The 13,532-nt window shown below is 40.3% G+C and overlaps 1 protein-coding gene across 2 annotated transcripts in view; it reads right to left on the bottom strand.

Annotated features, from left to right (window-relative positions):
* Nucleotides 1-59: 59 nt before the first annotated feature.
* The window catches only part of VIRMA (vir like m6A methyltransferase associated), a 28,169-nt gene continuing 14,696 nt past the window's right edge, over nt 60-13,532 (bottom strand). Inside the window, exons 15-25 of one of the 2 annotated variants that reach the window (XR_013921915.1) lie at nt 12,933-13,185; nt 11,192-11,409; nt 9,769-9,901; nt 9,053-9,205; nt 7,024-7,184; nt 6,210-6,306; nt 5,038-5,204; nt 4,547-4,878; nt 3,572-3,715; nt 2,628-3,106; nt 60-281 (exon numbers count right to left, since the gene is read on the bottom strand). Coding sequence is in view for 1 of the 2 variants with exons in the window: in XM_080340763.1 (XP_080196889.1) it covers nt 2,949-3,106; nt 3,572-3,715; nt 4,547-4,878; nt 5,038-5,204; nt 6,210-6,306; nt 7,024-7,184; nt 9,053-9,205; nt 9,769-9,901; nt 11,192-11,409; nt 12,933-13,185 (1,816 nt within the window). In the remaining variant the exon portion in view is untranslated. Of the gene's footprint in view, nt 282-662; nt 3,107-3,571; nt 3,716-4,546; nt 4,879-5,037; nt 5,205-6,209; nt 6,307-7,023; nt 7,185-9,052; nt 9,206-9,768; nt 9,902-11,191; nt 11,410-12,932; nt 13,186-13,532 lie in introns of those variants that run through there. The other variant, XM_080340763.1, reaches the window with a different exon arrangement.

Here is a 13,532-nt window from a genome sequence, read left to right as displayed (position 1 = left end):
GTTGCTCAGAAGTTGTAACCTAGGGGTGCATTTGCTTAACCACAAGCACTGGAGCACACGTTTGCTGTGCGCTCTGCGTTTACCGGCTCAAGCACCTTCTCACACCTGGGGGCAGGAGTTACTCAGCAGGGAAAAGGCTGACATGACAGCCTGCACGTCACGCCTGTGGAGCACAGCTCACCCGCTTGCGGACAACCCCCGTTCATGTGCCTGTGCCCATCCACCGGCATCGGGCCTGCAGCTGGTACAGAGCAATGAAGACTGCAGAGCTGATGAAGAGTCTGGAGGTGAAAAGAAAAGAAAAAAAACGCACACAATTTGTGTCACCCTTACCCCTCACACAAACAAGGCCTTTGTTCATCTGTTAACCGGGACATTCCGTGAACGGAGGCAATTCCTGCACGTTTCACGCTGAAGCTCCTCTGCTCACCCAGCCCGGCGCACACACGGTGCGCGCACCCAGCGCGGGGCTGCAGGAGCCAGAACCGGATTGCACTGGAGCCTGTTCTTCCACACTCGCTCCTCCCAAGCGTTGTGCTCATCAGGGAAGCAAGTGATTCGCTAAACCGTATGTTGTCATTGGCAGGAGCTGCTTCCAGATTTCTGGTGCTCCCGGCAGGAAACAAAACTTGAAACTTTCTTTTTGGGCAGAGTATAAAAAGCAAAATTTAATGCTTAAAGTGTTATTTACTCATGGAAGGAATCCAGTTTAAAAGAGCAAACCAAATAACTCCAAGGTTTAAACAGAATTATTTCAAGTTGAATTTACCCAAGAAAGGAACCACTTCGCATTGAAAGCTCACAGAACTAAATTCATTTGAAAAACCAAAACATGATAGATGTATAATTCTTTTTCAATTAAAGTTACAGAGCTTTCATACATCAAACAATTTAACCAACCCTTTATTTCATCCTAGTTCGAAAATGACTAGTGTGACATGCCATGTATTTTAAACTTTCAAGAACCATTAGTGAATATTTACATATTTATTCCATGCTTGACACTTTTCATTCCAAATTCCCTGACAGAAAACAAATTATTCATATCCCTGCTAGTTTCCAACACAGTAAAGTTTCTGAGAAAATAAACCAACCATAAACACGGTCTAAAGGAGCCAGCCAGCTTTAAAAATTTTATGCAGCGCTCCTCAAAAAAACATTAATACCCGTCATGCCTGTGAGAGCTCCACCAATTTTACCCATTACAATTGCATTATTAGTAAAATTCCATCTTCCTGTTATTTTACCACTCAGAAAATCGTTTGGCCTCCAATCCAAACCCTTCTTCATGTTATTTTAAACAATGTTAAAGCGCGTACCTTTGTGAACCGACACTATTCCCTTTAACTGCACCCAGTCAATTAACAGAAGTTTACTGCTTTCATAGGTTACGTCAATTGACTTTGTGAACTAATCGCCTCTCAAACAGCAGGACACTGTCCCAGGGGCTCCACACAGCAAGAGCGCACGTAACAGGGGCCTTCTGTGGTCCAAATAAAAACCTACTTAATTTAGTCAGGCAGGATAAAGCTTAAAAAAAAAACCCAACAAAAATCAGCCTAAAGTATTACCATACTTTAGAAACATTTAAAATAGGGTGTTAAAGTTTACGAGTCCAGGCAGACAAGCTCTCCAGAGTAAGTTAACATTACATAAAACAATAATACTACAACTGAGCCATATTTAAGTAGATGAAGGCCCCTTTATAGCACTTTTGTAATGTCAAGAGACCAAAGCATAAGTGAAAATAGAGCTTTTGTAAAAATTCTACATGGCCTTTCAAACAAGCTGCTACTCCAAAAATGCAGTAGCAGGCTACTGAGAATCAGTTAATTCCACGAAATCTCACGGAGCCCAAAGGAACAGAAACATGGAAAAAGCTGGCTTCAATCACTGCATTTAACGTGAAAATATATTTAGTGTTGAATCTAGTGAACATTTCTTTATCAGTTCCAACTTCGCAAGGTTTTTCTTTTTGCACTATATCTCAGTCTGATTACAGAAACAAAAATCCAAACCATCTATCCAAAGGGATAGATACTGGTGCACTGTGCGGGGGTTCAGTTTCTACATCTGCCTCTACACCTTCTCCTCAGCTACCTCAGTCAGCAGAGAGGCGGGAAGTAATTAACTCCAGGCTCTCCAAGGGTTCAGGTTTCTTGCCTTTTATCCTCAAAGCATTCTCTGTTTTCCAATGAAGTAACTCTTGTGCTCCTAATGCATGAGCTGGAGTTGTAAAGTAAACACTAGAGTGTTGTCTCATTCCCCCTGAAGTCAATGACAGATTTTCTACTAATTTTAACAGGTGCAGGATCTTAAGTATCTAATCACATTACCAAAGATGTATAACAAAACCTACATAAATGATGTTTACATTTGTATTCTTTCACAGATCAATTCATTCCAGGTAATCTTATATCACCCACTACTTCAACCCCTGTCAGATGGACCTCATTCATTAATAACTCAGACTGGCTAAACACAACAAAACAAAACAAACAAACAAAAAAAAAACGCAACAAAAAAAGGCTAATGGTTCTAAACCTGAGAGAAAAACCTAAAATTGCCTTACATATATATTTTTTTAATATTCTTGCAGTAATAAGTCACACACAAAACACCTGTACCTTTCTTTTGGCACAATGAGTATTTTAGAAGTCCTTCAAGTCTTTAAGAGGTTCTTTTTACTGAGTATTGTCTACTGAAGTCCACAAAAAATTAAAACATCTTTTTCAAAAGGAACAAAAAAAATTTACAATTGTACACAAAATGTCTTGAATTTTATTGAAATTTCAAGTCTTGTATCAAACAAAAACTTTTCTTCAGACAAAAATATTCTCTCGGTGTCCTCCAGATACCGGTAACTCTGAATTGGTCCTTTGGTGCCACGCTTGCTTTGTCTTCTTCACAGAAGTCCACACGGTTGGGCCGTTCCATTAGGTCTCATTTTATCGCGTGAAGGAACGTACATGACGACCTCTTCCACTGCCTCCACTAACAAACTTTCCTCTTGAGCCACCACTGCTACTACTATTAGCACTTGTCCAAGACGGTCCAATTCCACCCCGGCCTCTGGAAGCACGATCGCGAGGACTCGGTCGGTAGCCTTAAAGCAAAGAAAAGTATACTCAGTTGGAAAAAAAAAGGAAAAAAAAAAAAAGAAGCCCTAGGCGTAGTAGCTGCTCTGAAAGCGTAAGGAACAAAAACAAGATGAGACACCAACGGGGTCTGTTTTCTCCTCTTAACTTTCACTTTTCTTTTAGGCAAGCATTTTTGCTTTGCTTCGCTCTATAATTACCATGTAGGTACGAAGACAACTGAATTGCAAAAATCTGAATGCGAAATTAAGATTCTGCGATCAAGTGTTCAATTCAGTGAGTTTTATGGATTATAGGACAGTTCGTATGAAAGCATGTATTTGACACAGTCTCAGTGACAACTGTTCATATATGCTTAAAACATTTGCCGAATTTCAAGGTGTCTGCAGCATCCTTGCATGGTTTCATTTGTAAAGCAAAAATGAAATTCAAGGAATTTTCTATAGTTCGATGCCCATATGAATACCATGTACCTGCTGAACTTAATGGTCTCAGTGGTGGCAGTGGACCCCTGTTAAAATTGCTTTGACCACCTCTACTGTCATTGTAGGTTCCCCTGGGCGTACTCTGTGCACTCCAACTTGAGCCTCGAGCACCTTCACGACGACTGTAACTTCCTAGATAGGGAGAGAAAAACCCACACGCTGTTGAGCAAACATCACTCTTGTTTTTTTCTTCACTTCAATCTTCACAATACTCAGGGCGGTAAACATAATACATAATTCAAACAGATAAAGCTACTCTGCATCAACATACCCTCAGTATTGTAACTGGAAGTCTACAAGTGACTGTTGTGGGAAAATATCCACTCTTCAGATAAGAACCCAGGTTTAAAAGAATTCACATTATCTAGTATATTAAGATAGGGTCCTATACTTCAAGGCTTTGTGGTAAAGGAAATCCTAATATTTATAGCCTTACTAAATGGAAGTATTTTCTGTTTCTACTGCGCAAGGACTTGCCCTAATTACAGGATGGAAGGGAAAGGAATGCAACCTTGTGTATATATGAAATAAAACACTCTGTAGCTAGAATCTCCAGGCTCACTGAAAATTACATCTTATTCTTGTCAGGATCTTACATCCTTTTATTCAAAAGCCTCATTAAACACAGAGACGTATCGTGATGCTTGATTTCATGTAACAAATGGTAGAGAAGGCTTTTTATTTTTCTGACTGCATCTCTGAAGCACTCCAACAGTTGTTCAAAGAAAACAGCCAACTCCTTTTGTAACACAGAGGGAGAGAGAGGCAACACAGAACATGCAGCCTTGTTTCAATTCCACAGCACTCAAGAGAACCTTTTCTAGTGTTCAACAACTTATTTAAACAACACTGCTTCAGGAACATCTCACAGCAGGGATGATTAACTGCAAGTAAATTGGGTTAGTATTACTGAAGTATTTTTAGCATTAATTTACTCCAATTTTAATACAGGAGACAACGTACCTTTTGAAGCAGGTGGTGTAAAGAACCTGTTCTGACTGTGAAAAGCTCCTCGTCCTCCACGATTCCCTGAGAACCCACCACGTGAAGAAATCTTCTGTGACACTTTTGGTGGCCTTTTGGCTGGTGGTATCCCATCTGGAGCAACCACTTCTTTGCTCTCTGCAGCAACAAAATCATCCACGTGCATGGAGGGTGGCCTGCTTGTGTTCTGTTTCCTCTGACGGAAGATATCGTGTGGTCGAATTCCTTGTCCAAATCCTCCCCTGCCTCTTCCTCTTGGCGGTGGCACAACATGAGCTCTCTTTGCCGGCTCTATGTACTCAGATTTTCCACTGTCATGACAAACCATAATTTATTTAGTTAACGTAAAAATGAAGTCATATTGAACATAAGGCATTCTCCATACTGGAGACAGAATTTGAAAGGCATTTCACGTTTTGAGAATATACAAAACAGTGCCGAACACATGTTTACTCGTTAACTCATCTCACCTTGATGTTATGAAGGTCTCATGCTTGTGCTTGCCGAGTTTGAATCCTTTTGTGGTTTTTGTGCGGCCAGGAGATGATGGTTCTGACAAAAATGACCTTTCCAATTCAGCTTGCAAGTCAAAGTCACTGCAACCCTTCTCTGACAGTTCAATTAAGTCAACTTTTACCTGCAATGACAGAGTTTAATTTTATCACACCCATCATTATTAGCACCTCTGAAGATGAAAAAATGTTGCACCAGGATGGATGCGATTCAGCGAGGGCACTTCTACTAGAGCAAAAAAGCTCCATCCTCTACCTTTCAATGCAGTAGTGGGCTCAAAACAAAAAGCAGCAGCACTGCAGCAAAATTGTCTCGATGGCTCAGAATCTCTAAGTCAAGGGCATAGTTGTCAAGTATGAACATCTGTCTTGTCACTAGATGACCGACAGTGAGGCACTCTTTTGCTAAAGACACAGTCCAATAAATTTATTCATGCTGCTTTTATACAGGAATCAACAGTTTTGGTTTTGCTTAAGAAATGAAAACACAAGTATCTTTCCATTTAAATTTTAAAAGAATAACACTAAAAAAGAATCAGTTGCTGTTGACTTCATTGCTTTCATTATTTCTCACATAAGAAGTTAAGACACTGCCAACTTCTTAGTTTAAAAGAAATAATGTCACTGTATATTTTTCAAAATTCCATTTAAAGTTTAGAATATAAAAATCAAGTTTCAAATACTGTGAAAAGTTTTAGTGCAAGCAGTATCATGTACTACTGCCATTTTTTCCACTTTTGTCACATCAGAGCAAAGATTAAAAAAAAGAGTGTAACTATCAGGTTCTTTGTGTATTACTGCAATGATAGAAGACAAGCAACAAAAAGAAAATATAACATGTTCTTTATCTACGTTGGAGCAGCAATGCAAAAGCAGGTTAGGACTGATGTAACAACTGCTCCTCTAAAGGAGATGACACCTGTATTAGAGCACTGCAGAAGGTGCCAATTTTGTGGCTGCTTCTGAGTGAACCTGAAGGCATTTGACAACAACCTTTAACAAATGCCAACCTCTGTATCTGGGTGAGGTCAGGAAAACAAACCGTTTGACCATGTGAATTTCTGATGCTACGAGCTCAGGTTAACCCTCATTTTTAAATCCACTTCAGTTATGTTAACGAAGCCTTTTACCATATCCAGATCAGTGTCTATTTCTTCAGCCTGAAAGGGTGAAAACCACATGGACTTCAGCTGGTCATCCATCACATCTGCCAACACATATGTAGTCCTGCAACAAAACAATGCCAAATGCCTGATTGGTTATGAACTACAACTACCTACAAGCATGTGCAGCATTACAGAACCCGAGGCATGAAATTAAATTGTCCTGGTTTGGGCTGAGATAGAGTTAATTTTCTTGCTAGTAGCTGGTACAGTGCTGCGTTTTGGATTTAGCAGAGTGTTGATAATACACTGATGTTTTGGTTGTTGCCAAGCAATGGTTATACCAAGTCAAGGACTTTTCAGGGAGGAGGCTGGTGATGCACAAGAAGCTGGGAAGGGGCACAGCCCGGACAGCTCACACAAACTGGCCAAGAGATATTCCACACTGTATGAATCATGCTCAGTATATAAACCAGGGAAAAGTTAGCTGGGGACCACTGCCCACGATCTGGCTGAGTATTGTCTGATGGGTGCTGAACAACTGCATTGTGTAGCACTTGTTTATCATTACTGCACCTTCTGTCCTGTTAAACTTCATCTTAACACACACGGTTTACCTTTTTCCTGATCCTCTCCCCCATCCCACCGCGGGTCGGGGAGCAAGTACAGCTGTGCGTGGTGTTTAGCTGCCTCTTTAAACCACAACATAAATACACTGGGACAAGTCAGTAGTAGTGACAAGAGTGCTCTTTAGATCCTTTTTGTAATATACTCATGCATAAATTATTGTATTTTCTAAAGTAAATCACAGGTAGTATGCTCAAACATTTAACCATTTTACCTGTTGTTAAACAAATTCTGCAGAGAGTCTGGTGCAGAAAGAACAGGCTCCACATCTTGGTCACTCAGCGGACAAGAATCACCTGCTGATTCCAACATCTGCCTCACTCCAACAATGTTGTCCAGTAAGGATTCAAGGCCATCATCTTCCTTAGAACGATCCTAAGTCAACACACTACAAGTCAGAACTTTTTCCCCTCCTCCGAGAAGAAAACATGCTTTTGTTAATTAAAAAACAGGGGGACATACTACACAAAACCATCTATCCACAATATAGTGGAACCAAGACAACCAGGTACACAACAGCAGAGAGCTTCTCAGTAAGCTGTAAAACATACCATGTCACCACATGCACATTCCTGTCTCTGTTTCCAGTGGATGCAACAACCTCCATAACACAGTCCCAAAGAAGGCATCCTCCCAGGTTTTAGTGAACAAGCTCTGGGCTACAGCATTCTAACATCTCAAGTATCTGCTATTTCTCCTTCAGCACAGCTGCGGCTTTTAATTTTTTACCACAGATGTTGGCAGCTGGGGAAGGGACAGGAAAGGCATTTTGACCAGCAGGCTGTGAAGCAGCTCTTTTATGGACTCTTCTTTATTAGCTATCTACTGCTCAGATGTATTATTATGTAGGATTAGATTTGAATATCAGAGTTAAGTTTGCAATCAGAATCACAGAAATGTTGGATGCCTTGAATTCCGCATGTCCTCTAGTCTAATGTGCCCCTGCTCGAAGCAAGACTATTATCAAAGCCAGATCAGTTCAGCCATAACTTGAGCCATGTCTAAAGAAGGCTCCAGTGACGGAGAGTCCATAGGCACTCTGAGCAACGTGTTACAGTGCTGCACTTCTCTCTCAGTGATTTTTTTTTTTTGCCCCCCCCACTCCCATGTCAACCTGAACCTCTGAAGCCACCATTTGGGGCCATTGCCCCTTGTTTCATCATCTGGAATTACCAAAAGCTGTTTGATTCCACCACCTTTGTAACTATTCCCCAAACAGCTGTAAGTAGCTCTGAGATAGCTCCTAAGTGCTCTTCACCAGGCTAAACAAGCCCCACTCCCTCATCTCTCTAAAGCACATGTGCTTTAGGTCCCTGACCACCTTGGCAGAACCCTCTTCAGTTCTCCTAGATCTCTCTCGAACTGGCAAGAGGGCAACTCTGGCCAGAGGTGAATGTAGCACTCCACATGACAGCTCACCAGCATCCCATGGAGAGAAGACAGTGCAGTCCCTTGATTTGCAGACGATGCTCCTTGCAGGATAGTTCAGAACAGTCTGCCTCACTTGCAGTGACCAGGCACTGTTGGCCCATGTTCCTCCTAACATCCGCCATAACCACCCAGCCCACATCAAGAAACGGGGTTATCCTGCTCTCACTGCAGAACTTTGCATTTTTCCTAATGATCCACACAAGCTTTCACTAAACCAATCCTAAAAGGTATATTGAGGTCCTTCTGGATGGAGGCTTTGCTGCTTGTCACTTTTGCTGCTTGTCACTTTAGTCACTCCCACAGCTTACTGTTATCCACAAATCCACTGAAGACGTATTCCTCCTTCAGGTCCCTGATGAAAAGATCCAACAGTATCAGCCCCACTGGTGGCTCCTGGTTGTTCCACTTGTTACTGGTCACCAGCAACACCAAGCCACAGCAAGGCAGTGTTACATTAACAATCTGCTCACCACTATCCAGCACTCTGTTGTACACATTTGCTGCCTTTCATCACACAGTTAACTGCCTGTGCTCTCCAAGTGTGCAAATACTCTCAGCACAAAGGGATCCCAAACCGACCCGAAACTTCTCAGCATTACCACAACAAACACAACGAATTCAGAATCCATCCTGCACCAGAACAGGTGATTTTGGATATCAGTATTAAAACAATGGCAACAGCTATTGCCAGTTCCACAACATAGCCACAAAACTGCCCACCTTTCTTATCAAGGAGGTATAGTCTATATTGTTTTAAAAATGCATTCAGACAGAAGACAACATCAGCAGTTTGATTATTTGAATTCTTTTACCATAACATGTTTCTCCAGATCAAGCAGCAGGTTTTCTGGGGTCTCTTCTTTGTTTTGCAGTAGATGTTTTAACTCTGCAGTAGTCAGACCCAGCGTTCTGCCTGGATGAGATCCATCTGCTTCCATAAGGCTTCCATCATCTCCACAACATCCCTGAAATATTCAACAAGTGGAAAATAAGTATACATAAATATTCATCTTACTTTTGGATTGCAAACCCCTGAGAGTTCTAATGTACATTAGAGCAAAGCTAGCAAAACAAGAGTAATACCTTGATTTTAAAACATATTATGAAAAATATTTTAATAATGTACACTTCAATAGGCAAGTTTAGATACTCCATCAAAATGAATGCAATCCTTTCCTATATAAGATGAGGTTTGTATCAGAAAATTAACAACTATTTTAGATTCCCTTCTATACTATACATCCATACAGCACCTCTCTAGCAGGATGCCAAGAATCTAAAACCCAGACACAATAGCTTGCTATTGACTTAAGAAATCAATATGAATCAATCTGCTGTTCTTCCTGCTGAAGATAAAGACAGCACTAAGACTACTGATGGAAAGCAGTGAAGCACTACTGATGATTGCCTTACACAGCAATCCGCATATTCAACTGCCTTCTGAAATAATATTCCTGAATGCCTCACACTGCAAATTTCAGAGACATGCAGCTGAGTTTGTGTAAGTATTCAATACATATTCACTTACCAGCGTATCAGTGTTTAGAATCTGTCGCAAAAAATCCAAAAAAGACGAGGCCAGTTCACCCGTGTCTTTGCTAAAACTAGTTATTACTCGCTTTAACACAGTGTATAGAGCACTGCTGTGTTTTCTTAGAGAGCTGTTTTTATAATGAGAAGAGGGAAAATACTTTATTAGTGCATATGTTGTGACCTGTAACTTGTTATAAGAAAACAACATATAGGCAAAACGAATAGGGCAAATTTCACCATTCTCAAGTTGAGTTCTGATTGCAAAGCTGGAGCTTCATTATTTTCTCTGTACAAGACCATTGTTCTTGCCAGCGCTATCTGCAGATATTTCAGTCTGCACATATACAGCTATACAAACTACAGCGATACCTCTAAAACCTGCAAGAAATTACACTTTCATCTTTAGCAGAAAAGGGATAGGAGTACAGAAATATTTGCTTGCACAAGGGCCTTATGTATAAAGCTGGATCATGCTTGCTGTTGCAATTTCACTGTATCCCATGATGCCTAACTGCAGAAACAAACCAGAAAGGTATAATAATAATAAATAATAATCAACACAAAACCAGCAAGGCTGTGCACACTGAAGCTGACAGCTCGACATGTAGGATCAGAGAAACAACAGCATCTTTAACCTGCTTATTTTTCATTTGCAGGTTGTCTCCCTTCCTGCAGCCTGAGCAGCACAGTTCTGTAGCGCTGCTCAGAAGAGTGTTTGGAACAACATTTCACTGACGGGGCTCCAGGCACTACCTTTTTCTCTTTGGAAACCTCACAACTTTCTTGCCTGTCTGTACCTCACCTTCAGCGGACACAAAAAGGTCTCAATACAAGACAAGGAATTAAGTGTCAAAATATCACAGCACTGTCCAATGTAATGCATGTATTCTACTCAAAAGGGAGTTGAGTCCAAAAAAGTAGCAAAAAACAAACAAACAAACAAACACCACCACAAATACACACCACTTATTTCAAAAGCCTTAATTGCCTGAAGGTCAGAAAACTCTGGGGAAGTGTACACTGAATCCTCTCAAAACAGAAGGAATGACGGACAGCTCTCCAGTGTCCCAGACGAGAGCTCTAACTACTGAGTGACTCCAAGGGGAAAGACACAAGCACTGTTTCTCATTCTAATCCTCCAGCCTTGGAGTGGGGAAATAGAGTGTACAAATCTTTTTTCAATACTTTGTTTGTAGCTTGAAAGAAAGTGCTCCTGTGTGTATACTGCAGAAATGAGTCAGAGGTAAAGCTGAAGTGAAGGAAGACCAAAGCACTGAGTAAAACATTAAAGTCCCAAAGAAATGAAGGTTCAGCTGCCTTATCCTCAACATTTCCTACTAGATGAGTAAGAAATGATTTAACACTAAAGAAGTTTTTAAATTATTTTAAGTTGTCATAGATATCTTAAAATACCATACCTCTTTAAGTGATAGAAGCCATAGTCATGTTCTGTAAGGAACATCATTGTTCGGATACACGTCAGCAGACAATTGTAACTGCTCTCAGAATTAGTTAATGTTTCCATCAGAGAGTCACAAATTAAGGGCATCAGCTCTTTGCTTGGTAAAGAGTTGGAAAGCTGCTCTGATTCAGACACAGAGCCTTCTGATGAACTTGGTAAGATGAGTGCAATATCCTATAAAACATTATTATATGCAGAGTAAAAAAATGCATTCAGAATACCAGCAATAAGTATAAATCATAGAAGAACTAGGTTCTTTCACTACCCCTTTTTCATCTTATTTCAGTTATTACTGAGAGGTAAAATACTTACCCAGAGTATCCTTTTAAATTTGGTTCTGTTAAGGGTTACAAACTATTATTGGTATTTAAATCACAAAAACTTCTAAGGGTGAAATGTGATAGCAGAGCCACAACTAAAAGCCAAACAGTCACTGGATAATATGCATACAGCTTCTTGCCTAGGTAGTCAAACTGTCCCTTAACCTGAAAACACTCAGCAAAACATGAAGAGCGGCTGAGCTCACTACGCTTGTTCAGCTTGGAGAAGAGAAAGCTGAGGGGTGACCCCGTGGCAGCCAACAGCTTGCTCGTGGAGAGCAGCGGAGGGGAGGTGCTGATCTCTCTCTGGTGACCAGCGACAGGACACGAGGAACTGGAATAAAGTTGCATCAGGGAAGTTCGGGTTGGACATTAGGAAAAGGTTCTTCACTGAGAGGGTGGCCAGTCACTAGAACAGGCTCCCTAGGGATGCGGTCACAGCACCAACCCTGTCAGAGTGCAAGGAATGTCTGGATGATGCTCTTAGTCATGTGGGTTAACTTTAAGTAGTCCTGCTAGAAGCAGGGAGCTGGACTCAATGCTTATGGGGCCTTTCCAACTTGAGATATTCTATGATCCCGTGGTTCTGTGAAAATTAGGAGGCTGCAGATACCACCTAGGAAGTTTAAGATCTACTGCCCCTCCACATTTTACATCAAATAAAACAAGATTTACTTCCACAATGAATTTGCATGGGCAAAGGTCTCTTGTTTATACGCAAATGACTGATTAGTCTCTACTGCCCAACAATGCCCAAATGTCTTTTGCCTAAGTGGGTAAAAAATGAAGCGAATAAATACATGCAACTAGTAAAGCAAATAATAACATGCAAATCTATGCATATAACCAATGAGAAACTACCGATGCCAGTCTACGACTCAGTTTTCAGAAAACATTTCTTACCCCTTGCTCTGGTAACTTGGGCTTTTTTTTTTTTTAATGGTCAAGTTTTCTGGTAGCAGCATATCATATATATCTTTATAGCTGGACAGCTAAGAGATACATAAATTTATTCAACTGGGTAAGAGGTGAATAGTGACAACTCAAGTTTTGTCAGTGGCCCATAGGGAGAAATTACATCCCTCTCTCAGCAGAGGGGACAAGTCAATCTTTGTGCCATTCAGTTCTTGGCCTCTGATGAATTACTAGAACAGTGCACATAATGCAAGGGAGATAACATAAAATTAAATTTACACTCAAGAGCAACAAGACAGCAAGTCTACCAAAGGAGTCAACCATACACATTTTTTCTTTCTATATTTTAACAATGTTGATTTTTTTTTACTTTCAGAAAAAAGAAAGCACCTAAGAAATAATCTCATTTAAATTGTCTCCTACAATTATCAACACACATTATGCATTAAATATAGAAAATACCTGATCACAGAGGGACTGCAAAAGGGAAGTAACATATTCAGCGCACTGTTGATGAGTGACATTCTCCCCAACTGATCGCATCAAAGCCAAGAGCTCCTGGAAAGCCTCTGCGTACTTTTCATCACCTTTACTATTTCCATTGATAAGATGCAAAATAGCCAATTTACAAGCTTTATGTGAAGCCAGGGCATCCAGTAAAGCAAGCAATCGAGTGGTCTGTCCAGTGTATTGTTTCTCTTTATCTTCTGTGTTGCTGAAAAGATATCAATGCACTCTGAAAAAGCTTTTAAAGTAATCTGAAAAACTACAAAAACAACCATTACAGGAGTCATATAATTCTGCATTTTAAAAAAAATGGTTGACATACTTAAAATTACAATTTACCTTTTGAAAACTGTTCGACTTCCACTAAATGACTTCTGCTTGCATCAGAAATTAACTAATCTACTATGCATTTAACACACTATATGGCATCTCATTGTATACAGATAAATATGCTTTTATATAACTTAAACAGTATCTAATTCTGTGGATAATTGTTATTCTAAATAAACAAGATTCATTGTTTCCAAACCCTCTGAATTTGTAGTATCCAACCTC

The sequence above is a fragment of the Nesoenas mayeri genome, assembly GCF_963082525.1.
Source record: "Nesoenas mayeri genome assembly, chromosome: 2".
NCBI classification, from domain to species: domain Eukaryota; kingdom Metazoa; phylum Chordata; class Aves; order Columbiformes; family Columbidae; genus Nesoenas; species Nesoenas mayeri.
This window is presented reverse-complemented; position numbering and strand designations above follow the sequence as displayed.